The sequence below is a fragment of the Lacerta agilis genome, chromosome 5 (assembly GCF_009819535.1).
Source record: "Lacerta agilis isolate rLacAgi1 chromosome 5, rLacAgi1.pri, whole genome shotgun sequence".
Taxonomy (NCBI): domain Eukaryota; kingdom Metazoa; phylum Chordata; class Lepidosauria; order Squamata; family Lacertidae; genus Lacerta; species Lacerta agilis.
In genome coordinates this window covers 47,863,167-47,879,421 of record NC_046316.1, presented here as the reverse complement: position 1 = coordinate 47,879,421, position 16,255 = coordinate 47,863,167, and the positions used below count along the sequence as shown (strand labels likewise).

The following is a 16,255-nucleotide window of genomic DNA, read 5'->3' as shown; positions in this document are numbered from 1 at the left end:
GCTTGGATCTAAGCTAATAATATATTGGGAATTTATATAACAAATTCTTCTGTGTGTTTTTGAATCAATCTTGTGTGCATATGAAAGCTCAACTAAAATTCATATTAGGCACATTCATAAGGTGCCTGGCAAAAAATTATTTGCAGTAGTCACTGGCTTGTTAAGTTGACATTTGCTTGGCAAGTTGTTTTGGGATTTTAATCAAATTACAGGACATTGTTCAGCTTAATGGCACCGAAGACCAAAACATTTGAAACAACCCATGTTCTACTGCAGGATAAATTCAGTATGCACTTGTTTCTTGGTGAAGGGAAGCAAACTATCTCTTGTTGCATTCTTTTTTCCCCTTAATATGGTTAAATTTGTTGTTTCTCTGTTCTGATCCAAGCAGTCTTTGAATTTGGAATATTATGATGGTAGGTATCTCAGTCCAACACACACTCTTTTCTGTATGTAGTGCTCCCCTTCCTCACCCCTCCCTCTGATTCACACCCATACCATGTGCTTCATTCTGTTTTTTTAGACAATAGAGCAGTTATTCATATTATATGCATGCCAATTCTGTTAGTTTTGTGATGCCAAGCTATACACATGGATTGAAAACATACTGTACATCTAATTGTTAGATAAAGTTCATGCATTGTCCTTTATAAGGACGGCATTCCACCTAAACTCTGTAACTTCCCATCAGATGCATGCGTAAGCACTGTGATTGTATGACAGAAGCAGGAAAATAGCACAGGTCATTGTCAATGCAGATTATTAAATACCTGTTGAAAATTACAAGTTCAAGAAACATTTGAACAGCCAGATAACAACTTTAGCTTTGAAAAAAAAATGAGACAGCTCATTAAGAGAGAGAAATTCCTCTTAACACTACTATGTTTATCTGGCAGTTATTCTAGAATATAGAGACATAGGCGGGCATTTTTATATTTGTCAAAACTAGAATGCTGATGGAAGGTAGGAATTATGCTCTAAATCCCTTATCAGTAAAGGGACTATTTTGAACTGAGATAGAGGCCAGCAATGTTGGCTCCACGCATCTGGTCACTGCGACATAAGCAAAGGCATCCCTAGCCATCTATCTTGCAGGATATACAGTACTAGATACTTTGGCAAAGGCTTCGTTTGGGGCACCTCAGGTGCTCACTGGCATATTCACCAGTGTCTTGGTTTGTGCACAGTTTTCTTTGCCCTGGGAGGAAAATGAGATTAAAGACCCTCTTTGTATGTGTCTTGGTTTGGTTGAAAGTGGCCAAGGTGCCTAATTGTGAATGGGAAGGAGGTTGGGATCAAGGGAGCCTGATAGGATGTCTTTTGAGGATCAGATTTGGCTCCAGATGCCTGTCTCCAGCACCTGCCTCTTTTATTACCTTTTTACTGCAGCCAGTATTTTATTGCTTTAAAACTGCATTTAACTGTTTTCAAGTCATATTTAAAGAAGATCTGCTACATGATCTGTAGTATTTTCAGTCAAATGATCGTTGAATTGTGTGTGGAGAGAAACAAACTTTTTTTAAAAAAACAAAATAGCATTTTCAGCTTAACATAATTTCAGTTTAGTTCTAAAAGCTGTGCGGTAGGATCTTTAAAATGTCATTCTTGACGCTACAGAGCATGCATATTAACACTGCAAAAAAATTTTTTTGAACAAACTGTTACAATAAACTTTAACTTGAAACTCTGTAGGTCATCACTTTCTCTCTTTCTCTCCCTCCCTCTTTCTGCTTGACTCCAGTGTTTTGTTTTTCTGGGCATAGATGATACATTGCAGAGTTCAGTAAAGGAGCAAATACTGGACCGGTTGCGTAGGGGCATCCCACAAACCCAAGACACTTCTTGATTTCTGATAGCAAAATTTTACTGAGAGTAAAATGAGGACAGTTGGGATGATATTTGTATTAATTAGTACTTAATATTCCAAATATGCATTAATCTGTGAGGATAGGTAAGTATCATGGCCCACACTTCATGTGTGTATCATACCTAGGTCAGTACTGTCTAGAACATAGAGTTAAATACTTTGAAGGTTAGTTAAATTGGATATAATGCTTTCAGACAGAAATTTGGTTTTCTATAGCCAGTGCCATCATAACTAGCTGAACAATAAAGTGCTTTTGGGTTTCAATTCCAGTATTTGCTTCATGGTATGTCATCTACACTATATATTAACGCATATATGTACGAGACATTTACCACTGGGCTCAGGGGCACCTTAATTATTCAATTAATTAATCTAAACATGCTTTGGAGCTCAAACTTTTTGCCCATAATCTACTAGGTCTAAAGTGCAAAGAGAGAGAGAGAGAGAGAGAGTGCTTTGCATGTTCCATGGCTTATTAGTGCTGTGTTTATATTTCACAGTTCTGTGGCTGCTCTGTGTAAGCACAGAAACATTTGTTGAGTGCTAAATTAAAGAGTTGTAAGATTATTATTATTTTTTTAAAAGCAAGTTCCTGGACCTTATGATCAGGAAAATCACTGCCAACATTCTGAATTTCCAAATATTGACCAGAGAAGGAAAATACATCTATGGCTTGCATAGCACTTTGTCCCTTGCCATAACTCACAAAATAAATTGTTCAGGATAAGAAAATAGGTCTGCATTTATTAGTTATTACAGAATCCAGCTTTTCTCAGCACTGATTTTTTTTTTAACATACTACCCTGGGCTTACTACTTGTTTTCTACAAGCCTCATGCTGATGACCTACTGTTTACTCAACTATAAATCTATACCTGATGCAACACTAATCACACACATCCTAAGAAGCATCAGTCTTTCTTGTCCTTTATATAAAACTGATTTCCCTGAACCATACGAGACTGAGTCTGATTTTGAAGTGATTCCTGTAAATGAACGGCAGCAAACAGTAACAACCGAAACACCACTTTCAGTAATGATGCTACATTTTGCCATAGCGTGTTCTGGGTTTTCTTGGCCCGATGCTGCAGGGAAATCCTTCAGTTGTAAAGAAGAGTGGGTGTCAGGGAGGTGGAGGAAACTGAATTTGGGCACTGATCCCAATCCTATTAGGGACAACGTTGGTAATGCAGATATGTATAGTTCTCTTCAGCACCTCATAACCAGAACCCATCTTGAACCTTGTTGGCTTCTTTATGGGCTTACCATTGCAGGCTATGTCTGCAATGACCAAATCTTTGAGGAAGGAGGTGCTTCTGTGAAGTTGAGTTTGGTGGGAGGGGTTAGCATCTAGAGATCCTACCCATTGATCCATGAAGTGTATGCATGCACACACATGCTCCTCTACCCTTCGTCCTGCATGGCCTGCCAGAGCCTCCCACTGCCTCCCACCAACAGCATGGTGACTGATCCAGAAGGTCCCCATGGCATTGACAGGTAGAGCTCTGTGTGCTATTTGGAAAACGCTGATCTGCAAGGCAAGATAATAGTACCTTGCATGCCAATGCGGAACATATAATGGGATCTCCTAAATATTAGCACCACTCTGTTAATATAATCTTGCTTATTTCCCATGGGTTGGTAAAAAAAAAAATGCTGCTTTGAACTGTTGATATGGTAACATTGCCTCCTTTCTGCCTGAAGGGACTAATTAAAGAGTAAGACATAAAGAACATGAAATAGTTCAGGCCAGTGGACTACATCAATTTCTTGCTAATAGATTTCCAGTTTTTATTACTTTAGGTAGGAGGCTTCTAGCAAGGTTCTGTTTAGAGCCCACCAATTACTCTTTTTTATCTTTTAACTTGCCTTAATAAAGCATGGTTTGCTGTTGCTTGCCATCTTGCACTTTCTCTTTCCTTTTATTTTCTGCTCTCTGCTTTGTTGCTTTAATTCATAAGGTTTTACATGCATGGCTGTCTTAGTTTCTAGCATGTATTGATCAGCAGGCTAATGTGGTTAAAATTCTCCGCTGCCCTAAAAATTGACTTTGCTGTGTGGAACTTTGGGCAGAACCTTAATCTCATTTTATTTTTTATTTTTTTGGAAGGGAAAAGTTGTTAATCTGTTCTGTTCCAGAAACCATTAGGAATGGTTTCTGTTCCAGAAACCATTAGGACTTGACAAGAGCAAGTTGCTTGGGTTTCCTAGTTAATCTTTTCTAAAATGTGACCCATTTTATTTATTTATTATAAAATATTTAAAGGTAAAGGGACCCCTGACCATTAGGTCCAGTCACGGACGACTCTAGGGTTGCGGCACTTACCTCGCTTTATTGGCCGAGGGAGCAGGTGTACAGCTTCCGGGTCATGTGGCCAGCATGACTAAGCTGCTTCTGGCGAACCAGAGCCGCACACGGAAACACCATTTATCTTCCCGCCAGAGCGGTACCTATTTATCTACTTGCACTTTGTGCTTTCGAACTGCTAGGTTGGCAGGAGCAGGGACCGAGCAACGGGAGCTCACCCCGTTGCGGGGAATTGAACCACCGACCTTCTGATTGGCAAGCCCTAGGCTCCTGCCACCTGCGTCCCTTCATAAAATATTTATATACCACTAAATCCTAAAAGCATATCAAAGCAGTTTACAACATTAAAATTATTTTTAAAAAACATACCATAAAAGCATAAAAGGTTAAAAACAATTCAAGGGGGGGAATAAGAGCCAAATTTGGAAGCTGCCTGATACAATTTGCTCCATTTTGACTGGTATTGTTTACACTGCCTGGCAGCAGCTTTCAGACAGAGGTCTCTCTTAGTCCTACCTGGAGATGCCAGGGATTGAACCTGGGACCTCATAGAATAAAGTGCAAATGTATCATTAAAGGTGCAGTGACAGAGCATCAGTGAAGTGAAATGGAGATTGTGACATGAGACTAATACTTGGGTTTGAAATTGTTAACTCTCAGATTACAGATGACTGGGTGATAGTGTTACTTTACTGGACTTTTATAATTACACCAGTGGAAAATTGTGCCAGCTGACCTTTATAATTCTACATGTGGGTCAGCTTGGAATCATTCACTTAAGCCCTGACACCTGATGGGGGCATTGGTCAGTTTCAACACAGGGTCAACTGGCCACATACGATTACTTGCCTCTCAGCCTCAGCTGAGAGTCTCATGCTAACAGATGTGAACTTCAGTTGAGAAAGGTGCCTTGTATTACTCCAACATGAGTGCTTTGGGCAAAAAAGTAAAAGATCAAAATGTTGTGTTTGCTGTGACCGGTTTTTAGAATCCGTTTGCCCTGTGGGAATCTGCTCCAGAGGACGCATCCATTGTATGCCTAATATTTTTGTTCTGCCACCAGACGTGTCTTCTGAATATTAGGCAGTAGGTGCAATGCATAGATGGCATTCTTTATATAAGTTGAATAAGCCAGGGTGCATAGTGGCCTGATTTAATAGCATTGATAATTTTTGTGAAATTCTTAACCGTTTTCTAATTGTTTCTCTTTACAATGATACCTATTGTTGCTTCGTTTGTGCACTCCACACCTAACCAAGATTTAAGTTTCCTTTTGAAGTTCTTTTAATTTCTATAAATTAAAGTAGAAGCCAAACAATTCCTTCTCCCACCCCACCCTTTACAAAACAAAATAAAATAAATGAATGTGTGATAATCCACAACCTGCAGGTTATACAACCAGTTATTCTTGTTAATTTGGACGGTATTTCTGTTCATCTTCCTTTTCCTTCATTTCCCACTTTTATTCTTCCTGTTACTCTTTCCTCTTTTTTGTGTCTGTGTGACGTTGATTTTTTTGTTTGTTTTTGTTTTCACACGGTGTGGTTCTAAACAGAAACAAGCAGGAGTGGTAGATCCTCGGCTACAGTTTGTCGCAAAGGTGGGGTTTCTTCCAAGGCAGGCAGGGAGATATCCCAGAAGCGAGACTCCAGAGTCAGTCTTTCAGAATGCTTGGTGCCAACTGAGAGGAAGTATCTGCCATATTTTCGTTTGTAGGGGAACGAGAATGTAAACAGCTAAGAATAAATTCACATGGTGCTAAAAGAACATAAAACCAATTGCTTTTAAAATAATAAATGGGACAAAGAGCAAATTCTGCTAGTTTGCAGAAAGGCGGATTCCTTAATCGATGTCCAGAGGTAGCCAGCACCATTATAATAATTGGGTATAGCTAAACAGAGCCCAGCATAGTTGGTTGATGGCTCTTTGCTTTAGGGTTATTATTTTCCGCTCCAAATAGTGTCTTTGCGCTTCATTCACAGATTGCTCTCTCCCTATTTCTAGGAGAAAAAAAAAGTGCGTTCGCTACATACAAGGTGAAGGCAGCTGCGTCAGCCCACCCTCTTCAGATGGAAGCCTACTAGACTCTCCACCGTCTTCTCCCAACATGCTAGCCTCCCCCACAAGAGACTCAAAACCACAGACTGAACAAACCCAACCTCTCTCGCTCACATTGAAACCCGACCCACACTCACACCTCGCGATGATGCCGCCCCCGCCGTCCTCCATAGCCCTGACAGAAAGCTCCACTAGCAAATCCAGCGGTCTGCCTGCTAGTAATTGTCAGAACGGGGCACTGGACCATCAGTCTGCCACTTTACCGCAGTCCGCGCCATCGTCCTCTTCGCTAGTGCAACCCTCGACATCCTCCTTGCATTCCCATAATTCTTTGGCTGGGACACAGCCTCAGCCACTGTCACTCGTCACCAAGTCTTTAGAATAGCTTTAGCCTCTTGTAGCCGTTTTTAAATTTTATTTCATTTCTTTTTGTGTCAAGATTTCTCCCCTCCCCCCTTTTTTCCGTTTATATATTTTTTAAAAAATTTGTGCCATATGGCTGGCTACATTAGTTGATGTGTATCGAGTTCATTGGTCAATATTTGACCCATCCTTATTTCAATTTTTCCCCCTTTTTAAATATGTAGATGGAGAAAAAAAAGCCTCATGATTCTGCCAAAATTTTTATCAACAGCTGTTTAAAGTCTTTGTAGCGTTTAAAATATATATATATAAATATATATATACATAACTGTTATGTAGTTCCAATAGCTTAGTTTCAAAGACTGATTTTCAAAATTAAAAAAAGAAGCAATTTTGAAGCAGCCCTTGCCGAAGGCGTTGGTTCTTTATTATTTGTATTAAATACGAGCTTGCGAACCAATCATTTTACATCTGGTTTTAAAAACTTTTTAAGGGCACAATGAATGCAGTGCCGCTATTTTTTTCCCCGTTGTTTTTTTTCCTTTGTGTGATATAACTTTTTTGTGATGTTACTTGTTATTGTTTAAATGTACAGAAACAAAGGGTTAAAAATGTGTTAATATACCTTGTTCCATGGTGTTGTTCTTTTTTGGGGGAGGGAATGCTACTCAACAATTAAAAAGTATCACAACGCTATTGGACCAGTAGTATTTATTGCTTTAGAGATTGCTTGTTGTATCTGTATGTTTGTCCATTTTTTAAAAGAAATGCTTTCCTTTCTTTTTCCCCTTGAAACATTGTGTAAAGGGTTTTTTTTCCCCTTAGTGTAAGCAACATATATATAACAACTCATTTGTACAAGGTTTTTAAGTTTATATATAAATGTGTATATATATATTTTTGTTGGCTTCTTTTTTATTTTGTTTTAATTTCTTCCTTTTTTTCTGTCACACAGTTGCCACCAAATGGACATTTGCAGATGGATCAATAGTGGTTAAAAAAAAAAAGCTTTAAAAGCCATTACATGAAATAAGACTTGAAAATTTAGCACGGGACTTTTTATCAGTGCTGTTGGAGAAACAGCAGAGTTTCCCATTCAGAACTGCAGATGACTTCCCCTGCCACTTGTAGGCTGTGAGCAAAAAAATTTATGTGCCAAAATTCTCAGTGATTTTCTCCTTTCCCAACAATTTTTATGCTGTATTTTTTTTTTGTTCATCCTGTTTTGCTGTGATGTTACATAGGTAGATATGTATGTAGTTTTTAATGTCACCTATTACAGACGTGTTTGGTAGCAGATTGTCCAGAAAGCATTTTAAAATGAAGAGGTATAAACCCTAAAGGGCCAAATTCTGTATATTAGATTATTCATAAAATGAAAAATCAGACTGCCACTTTTATGTATACTTACTACATACAGGTAGGTAGCAAACTTAAAAAAAAAAAAACTAGGCATGTTGATGTTGCAAATTTTTTAAAAGAAGATAAATGCTGTATAAAGCTGAAAAAATGTTCATCTGTTCATCCAGTGCCATTGTAGTTGACATGAAGCGATTGTAAAACTGTCTCCAGTTTTCTTCTCTGGTTTATTAAGATGCTAACTATGACATTTTTTGTGAATCCTTTGAATGTTTCCTAACAGTTGTGATGTTACTGTTCCGTTTTATTGCTCTTATTCCAATTTTTCATTTCTAATGGTTTGGAAGCCATTTTTGTAATGAATAAATGTCCATGCTGTACAGTATCTGTAGCATGCAGTTCTGGATTAATAAAAGCAACTTAGTACGTGCAGATGGACTTGCAGCTCATTTACCTAGAGGTTTTATTTAACCCCCAGCACCTCCGCCAAGAAGGCTTTCAACAGGATGTGTTTTTATCTGTTTCAAGAAAAGCAGCTTTAAAAAATGCTGGATAAACCAACATAGAGGTTGGGCAGGTTGCTAAGTATTTTGTGACTGCCTAGTCCTGAGGTTATTTTATAATGTTTCAGATCAGAGCAGCATAGGATTGACTCAATGCCATTTGGACACTGTGTTTATTCACCAAACACAGATAGGTAATATTCACTGAGAGATTGTGTCTCAGCCTAAATACACAATCTGAACTAAATTTGGATACTTTAGCCTCTAGGCCAGGAGCAGCCGACTTGTCTCATCTTGGCCACTGGCCAGGCAGCAACCTCTGGAGGGCATCCATGGTGGTTCTCCCTGCTCTGGACTATGCATAGGGCAGGAATAGGCAAACTCCGGCCCTCCAGATGTTTGGAACTACAATTCCCATCATCCCTAGCTAACAGGACCAGTGGTCCGGGATGATGGGCATTGTAGTCACAAACATCTGGAGGGCCGGAGTTTGCCTATGCCTGGCATAGGGCAACCATATTTGAAAGGGGGTAGAGCTTCTGTTGCTATAAGAGATCTGAAGAGAACCCAGATGCCTCTTGGCAGGTTTCAAGAAGCATCTTAGAGGGAAAGCACAACCACACTTAGGATCCCGCTTTCCACGGTTCCTTGCAGTATGCAAACGAACACAAAAGGGAGACGGGTAAGCATCAGATGAACACGGAGCTTACGTATTTCTTAGATGGAGTAGAGTTCCCTTTTCTTATCTTACAAGGAGTAGCAGAAAGTAAATGAGAGAAAACATGCTGAGATGCTCTTCAGTGCTTCTTGAAATGTACATAATATCCCATAATGTTGCAAGGGTATGGAAAAAATGATAATGGCATTCTACTCCTCCATACAGCTCTTGAAAAGAAGTCCATCAGGAATCCTGTCTCTCTCCCCACCCCTTTCTTTCTTTTTTTTGAAATTTGTACACCCTTTTCAGTCACAGTTCTTCCCCACTGCAGTAAATTCTGTTGGTCAAAAACTTGGAGCAAATATCTTTCTCCCATCTATGCAGACAAGATCATCTCTAGAATTCCGCTGTCATTCATTTGAGGATTTTAATTATTGGTACAGCCATACGTCTCCCTATGCCTGTTGAATGGAATCTCCAGCTTGCCTACTCCGCAAGGACAGAATGCATTTGAAGCACATACAGTGCTAAGAATTATTGCAGCCAGGAATTTGTAGATACTTAGTAAGCTAAATTCAGCTTACATTTTGTGCATTTCAATTCTTCTGACACATGCTTTCACATCAACTAAAACTCATGTGGCTCCTCAGTTCTAAGAGCTCCCCAACTTTGGACACTGTTGTTTGGAGAACAGCACACATTTGAATAATGTACATATCCTTTACTTGGCAGTATGTTGTGTTTTCTTCTTAATGTTGCATTATCTGCATGACATTATTTTCTCAATAAAAAGGATTACTGTATCTTTGTTTGCAACTTGTAGCCATCTGTGAACACCAATAACTCATGTAGCTGAGAGAAGATGTATTTGAGACATTAGGATTGCCATATTGTTTGAGAGCAAAATAATAATAATAATAATAATGAACTGAGGGAAACACTGGAACGTCTTGTAATTTCTTAGTCTTGCACCTTTTTTGCAGATCGACAATAGATTAAATGGTAGAGGAGTGGTGGGAAGAAAAAAAAAAGTATTGCTCATATGTTTTTCCTCCCAATCAGAAACTATTAAAACATACAAGGAAGAATGATTTCCATCCCATATTTCTTACTGCCCTATACTGAAAGCTTGAAACAAGTAAGGATATAAAACAAAATGAAATATGCTACATAAAGTATATTTTTAAAAATCACCTCTAAACTAAATCAGACAAACCTATATAAATTGGACACACATACTTTTACAAATATTATTCTTCTGTTTGTGCTATGTTGTATAGTTTGTTTCAGATTATCTCATTTTTCTTGGCAGGAATGCCATGCCTATTATTATTATTATTATTATTATTATTATTATTATTATTACTGCTGTTTTATCAATTGTTTTATACAAAAAAGTAGATTTCAGAGTGCCTTGATTAAATTTCCATAGTGGTATGCTGGCAAAAATGTAGCAGGCACAACTTTTGTTATATCTCTTAAGTGGGAAAAGCTTTACTTGATAAACCTCTGCTCCACACGGTTTTTAAAAGCACAGGGCCCTGCCAAGAAATTGTAGTGGCTGTGTTTTGTTGGAGCTTTGAGACCAATAAAAGTGCAACGAGTTATGTGAAATTCGGCCCCTTAAGATTGTTAGGTTGCAAATACAGCTAAAGCCACCCTGTTATCTGCTGGTCCACAGCCCAAATCCTTTCCTAACATCCTTTAATTTTGCTTTTTCTACCTGCTTCCTAGCTCTATCCCCAACCCTGCTCCCGGGTTCCTCTTTTGTCAGTTTATTACCTGGGTGGCTAAGCTTTTGCAGGCAGAGGATCACACTGGCCCAAGGTCAACTCTCCAGTGACATTTTTTTTTCTCCAACAGGGCACAAAGAACTTGTTTATTACTTACTCTGCACTCTTCCACTACTTTGCCTTTTGTTCCTTGCCCAGAGGAGTAATTTTATCATGTTAAGATGCAAAGGACCAGGGCTGTCCTCACCCACATCTCTAAGGCTGATCTTGCACATGCCACCTGAGTCGGGCTGCAGTGTTTAATTGATTAATCAATACACACCTTTTAATTGACTAAATGATGCCCCCAATTAACCAGGCAGTAGATTTTTACAAATGGCAAATTATTTTTAATCCAAGTACAGTGGTACCTCCGGTTGCGAACGGGATCCATTCCGGAGGTCCGTCCGGATCCCAAGGTTTCTGCAACCGGAGGAGAAGCTGTAGACCACTTCTGCGCATGCATGCGCGGTAAAACACTTCCGGGTTTGCCACTTTCACAACCCAAAGTTTACGTTACCCAAGACTCAATGGAGGTGCTGCTTCTCCTAAGATGATACCTGCTACATGCAACAATTTATCTAAGAACAACAAAAGTATGCTCCTCAATTTAAGTATATTGTGTCTGCATTTATGCATATGTAATTGCTCAACTAAAATTCACAAGATTAGTTAAAACGTAGGTAATCAGGTTGCAGCCCTACTTTTGAGCCGTGTGGTTAAAAGAGTCATTCAGTCTTAACTGCAGTAGTGTTAGGCTCTTCTGTCACTTACTGCCAATCGAAGAAGCAGATTTGTGCATTTCAACTTTCCCGGATTCTTGTTTAAGCTATGAATATATGCACTCTTATCTGAAGCAGAGCAATACGAGTCATTCTTCAGCAAAGGCTAGTAAAGGAATGGTTTTTCTGCACCAGTTAGAGGAGATGTGGTGACATTTAAAATATAAATTTAAAATATAATGGGAAAGGGGAAATCTAAAAAAAGGCATTAACAGACACTTGACAGGTTGGAGTTTTAGTAAAAAAAAAAAAATCATTAGAAGCCTCTTTCCCCTCTCGTTGCTCACTGGATTTCTTCCACCCCTTGCAGTATAAGGAGGGCACATGAGGATCAGTTTGGATTACTGAGGTGTCCTGCCTCAGTTACAGATTGTTACACCAGCCGCCTCCAAACTACATTTCCTAGCCGTGGTCACAGCCCAATTGCTCACCCGGACTTCTGGCAGTCAGTTGATGGAAGTGCGTCTGAGGAGTAAATTTTAGGGGGGGGGGAGACTGTTTGGCTTGCTCCATAGGTTGCAACCAACATAACCAACATGTGGGGGCCTTGAGTAGGGGGTCCAGAAGGTATTTATTTATGAGATTTATTCTTTGCTTTCTGAGAAAACCCTCCACAAGACACCTTACAACCAGTGGCATAGGAAGGGCGGGGCGTAGGGGGCGGGCCGCCCCAGGTTCCAGGGAGGGGGGTGACACTCCCCGGCCCCTCCCGCCACTCCCCCGCCACCCGAAACCCCGTCCGTGCCTTTTTACGGACGGACGGGGAAGCCCCACAAGCCACCGCTCACTTGCTGGCTCGTGGGGCTGCCCTGTCCATAAAGCAGCACGGCTGGGGCAGCCCCACAAGCCGCCGCTCGCTTGCCGGTTCGCCACAGGAACAGCAGCGCCGGCTCGTATACACTACGCATGCCCGGAATTTCTTCTTTCGAGAACTAACAGGCTTTAAAAGCTGCCTTCTTAAAAGATCCGAGACATGGACCCCGCCTTTGTAGGGATTGCAGGTGTTTGAGGCTTTAAAGGTAAAAATCAGCATTTTGAACAGGGCCCAGAAATGCAGTTGGTGTGGCATATTTTGACTGCCTGCTTCTCACAAATAGCCTGGGAGCCATATTTTGTTGAAGCTTCTGAAACATCTTCCATGGCAGCCCTACAACAGATCACATTACAGTAGGCTTGGTGTGGTTTGAAACTTCGGTGAGATTTGAATTCTTCAGTCAGGACTCCCAAGTAGCATACCAAGCTAAGCTGGTAAAAGGCACTCCAGGCTACCATTGTCACCTGAGGTTTCCCAGCCAGCAAGTTGTTTAGTAGCACCACCAAATGTTAAACTTAATCCTTCAAGGGCAGTACAACCCCATCAAGGACAGATTGAAATCAATCCAGATTTACCAGATCTCCCACTCAAAGTATCTTGGATTAAGCAGTCTCCTAGCCCTTCTAGAAGCTTCCTGATGTTGACTGTCCATGCCTTTCAGAACAAAGATCAGTCACAGGTTGGAGCCTAGTGTAGAGTCACCTGTACAAGTCAAACAGCGAAAGACATTTTACTCATTTGTTAAATGTATATACCACCCACACGCCCTGGCTCTCTGACCAACTTAAAGTCTCCTCACTCTCATATTTGCACCAGAGTTGTCATTAAGTTAGGAATGGTGCAGATTAGACATGTAAATTAATAGTTATCTGACCCATAGCTGACCTACTCACAGTCTCTCTCCCATCTTAATTCCAGGAGTGTGGCAGGAATGCAATTTTTGCCAACCAAATAGTTTACATTTAGTGGGTTTTTTCCAGTTCATTCAGCGGACTAAATTCCTGTCTAATGTTCACTTGGGGGAAATAGTGTTTTTTTTCCAACAGTGGTCAGTGATTTTGTAGTGGGGTTTAGAATGGAAGCTGGGAAAACAATGTTTCAGAAAATAAACTCACAGGCAGCTGCTAACGTATAAGATCCAACGAGGATCTGAGTCAATCAGAAGATATTGATGCCAGAGTTAATTGATCTCTCAGGTTTGGCAAGTTGACTTCTATATATGAACTTGGAAACCATTGTTTGTTTAAACTACTTTGTGAGGACAAGCCAGGAGCAAACTGGTTTCAAAACTTGGCTTATTCATTATTTAGAGTTTTGAAGCCACTTTCGTAGCTCTACAAACTCCTACAGCTAACTCTTATTTTCTGCAAGTTTCTCTTCTTCCTGTGGGCCAACGAGGCTCAGCGGTACTTTGAGTTGCTTAGTAAGGAAAAGTTTCTTCTCCCTTACTTCTGTAGGTTTGTTTTGTAAACTTGTCAGCAGCAAATATTCCTATCAGATGGGAAACTGAAAATAAAACGCTGAAGCAAAAGATGGATAAGCTAGGACAGTTGTCATTTTAATGAAGCTTTGAGTTGAAAGGTGCTTTGAGATTAAAGGAAAAGGGTGTAAAATATTAAATAACTAAAGAAATGCATATAAATTAATATCATATTTGGTTCAGGTTGATGATGCAGTAGTCATCAGAGGAAGAGGAAATCTGGAGAGAACTATCATTAGTTATCAGCATTAGAAGCATTCGTATTATCTAAGTCACAAGCCCACAATGGACAAAACAAGGGAGATTGGAGATGTTCCCGTATCAGGCCTGAGAAACTGAAATGGTTGTAGTACCAAGCAGTGGGTTTTTTCGGGGGGGGGGGGGGCGCAGGGGTACACATACCTCTAAACATTTTGTGAATCCTAAGTTTGGCCTCATTGAGGGGCAGTATTTCAATATTTCAAAAGAGAGTACCCCTAAACTTTTTTTTTAAGAAAAAAAGCACTGGTACCAAGTGTCAGTAGAGCTTTGGAGAAGTGCTTTGACACTGAGCTGACAACATCACTAGGGATGCAATCAGATAAAGAGAATAATAAAAGGGAGATCTAATGATTAGTGGGAACCAAACTTTTCCTACTTACAAGTGTCTTGATGAAAGCATATTGGGGGCATACCAGCAGAGAATTGAAACCTAGCACAGGAACCATTTGGAGATCACCTGTAGTTTAGGTGTCAGGTGAAGTTTGTGCCATTCACATCTCCTGTGGCACTGACATCTGCTTGAGGGCTTCCCAGAGGCATCTGGTTGGCCACTCTGGGAAATAGGATCCTTGAATGATAGGTCTGACTCTTGTGGCATATTTACCAGAGTAAACGGTGTTGCAAGAGAATTGGAGGAATGAAAACGAACATGACGGCACGCTGCTCTCCTTATACTCTCTGTTTCATGAGCCATGCAAAGTTTGCAACAAACAATATTCTAATAAGAAGTTTCTTACACCAGGAGTATTTTTTCTTTATATACTCATTTTATCTCCACATCTGATTTATGCCACTTAATGGAAATTTTGTTCTGACATAAACCACAACAAATCTAAAATATCAAAATAAAATAAAATGCCAAACGATACTTATGAATCACATTTTTAATTTAAGGCTTTTAAAATAAACAGATGCAATTTTGTAACGTATGATGGAGAGTGAATGGGAATTTTAAATTCATTACTTCTGCTCCAGTTACAAAGTGCTCTGGTCCAGACTATGAGTTTAAACTTCTGTTTAAACTGTTCATTTATAGACATCCAAAATATAAGCAGTGGGGAACAATCAGTTAATTGCTTAGTCACATTTTCTGGCAATGAGTTCAGTTGCACTCACTGGTTCATTGGATAGGACAGGGCCAGAGACAATATAAATAAGCTGCTATCACCAGGACAAAGAGAGAAAAGAGGAATGTTAAGGATGAAATACTTCTGAAATTTCTCTCTAATAGAGAGAGAGAGATCTGGGGTGGAGAGAGAAAAACGATTGCTCTCCCTCGCTTTCCACCTCCTTGTAAATATCTCTCTTCCTTTGCCACTTTAAAGCAATCAAGTAGTGGTGGAAAGTCCATAGGTGTAAAGATTGAACCCATTAAAAGACTTGGTAGCTCAAGAAAGTTCTATTTTCTTATAATCACTTAAAATGTGTATTTGTGATTCATTCTTGGTTTATTAAGGGGGCAGAGTAATGAAACCATGTACACCAAGAAAACCAGGCAAACCCTTTGAAACAAGCTAAAAAAATGCATTGACTAAGCATCAGATGAACAAAAGACAGCTTGCCTTAAAACCATAAGAGTGTGTAGTCTCAAGAAACACTTTTATTTAATAAAAAGGCAATTGTCGTAGAATTCCAGCAAAAGAAAACTAAACACAGTATCTGGCTTAAAAAAAATAAAATAAATCGCGTATCCCTTTTATGGTAGTGATTTGGGTTTTACCCAGCCATTTTCTGTTTGTTTCAGAGTGAAGAGGTTTAATAACATCTGGGGGTTGTTTTCAAAGACTTTTTAGAGAAGGAAAAATTGGTTCTAAAAATAGTGTTCACAAAGAGAACCCCAGCAGTTATGCTTCATATCTCCTAAGCATGTGTTGAAAATAACAGGCAATCTATTGACATCACTTCTGTAGACAAATTAAACTGCAAAAAGGGTTCCAATGCCATTCCTTTGGAGATCACTCATAGCCGAGTCAGAATGTCTTCCCATTGAGTCCACTGGGGAGTTCCATAGCTGGCAAACTTTCTGTCCTG

At 39.7% G+C, this 16,255-nt stretch overlaps 1 protein-coding gene across 43 annotated transcripts in view; it reads left to right on the top strand.

Annotated features, from left to right (window-relative positions):
* The window catches only part of TCF7L2 (transcription factor 7 like 2), a 199,756-nt gene extending 191,370 nt beyond the window's left edge, over nt 1-8,386 (top strand). For 19 of the 43 annotated variants that reach the window (XM_033149637.1, XM_033149640.1, XM_033149639.1 and 16 more), the window contains one exon: nt 6,179-8,386. In XM_033149637.1, coding sequence (XP_033005528.1) covers nt 6,179-6,617 — 439 coding nt within the window. In that variant the 3' untranslated portion in view covers nt 6,618-8,386. Of the gene's footprint in view, nt 1-388; nt 418-6,178 lie in introns of those variants that run through there. The other 24 variants (XM_033149678.1, XM_033149669.1, XM_033149677.1 and 21 more) reach the window with 6 other exon arrangements.
* The last annotated feature ends 7,869 nt before the right edge of the window (nt 8,387-16,255 follow it).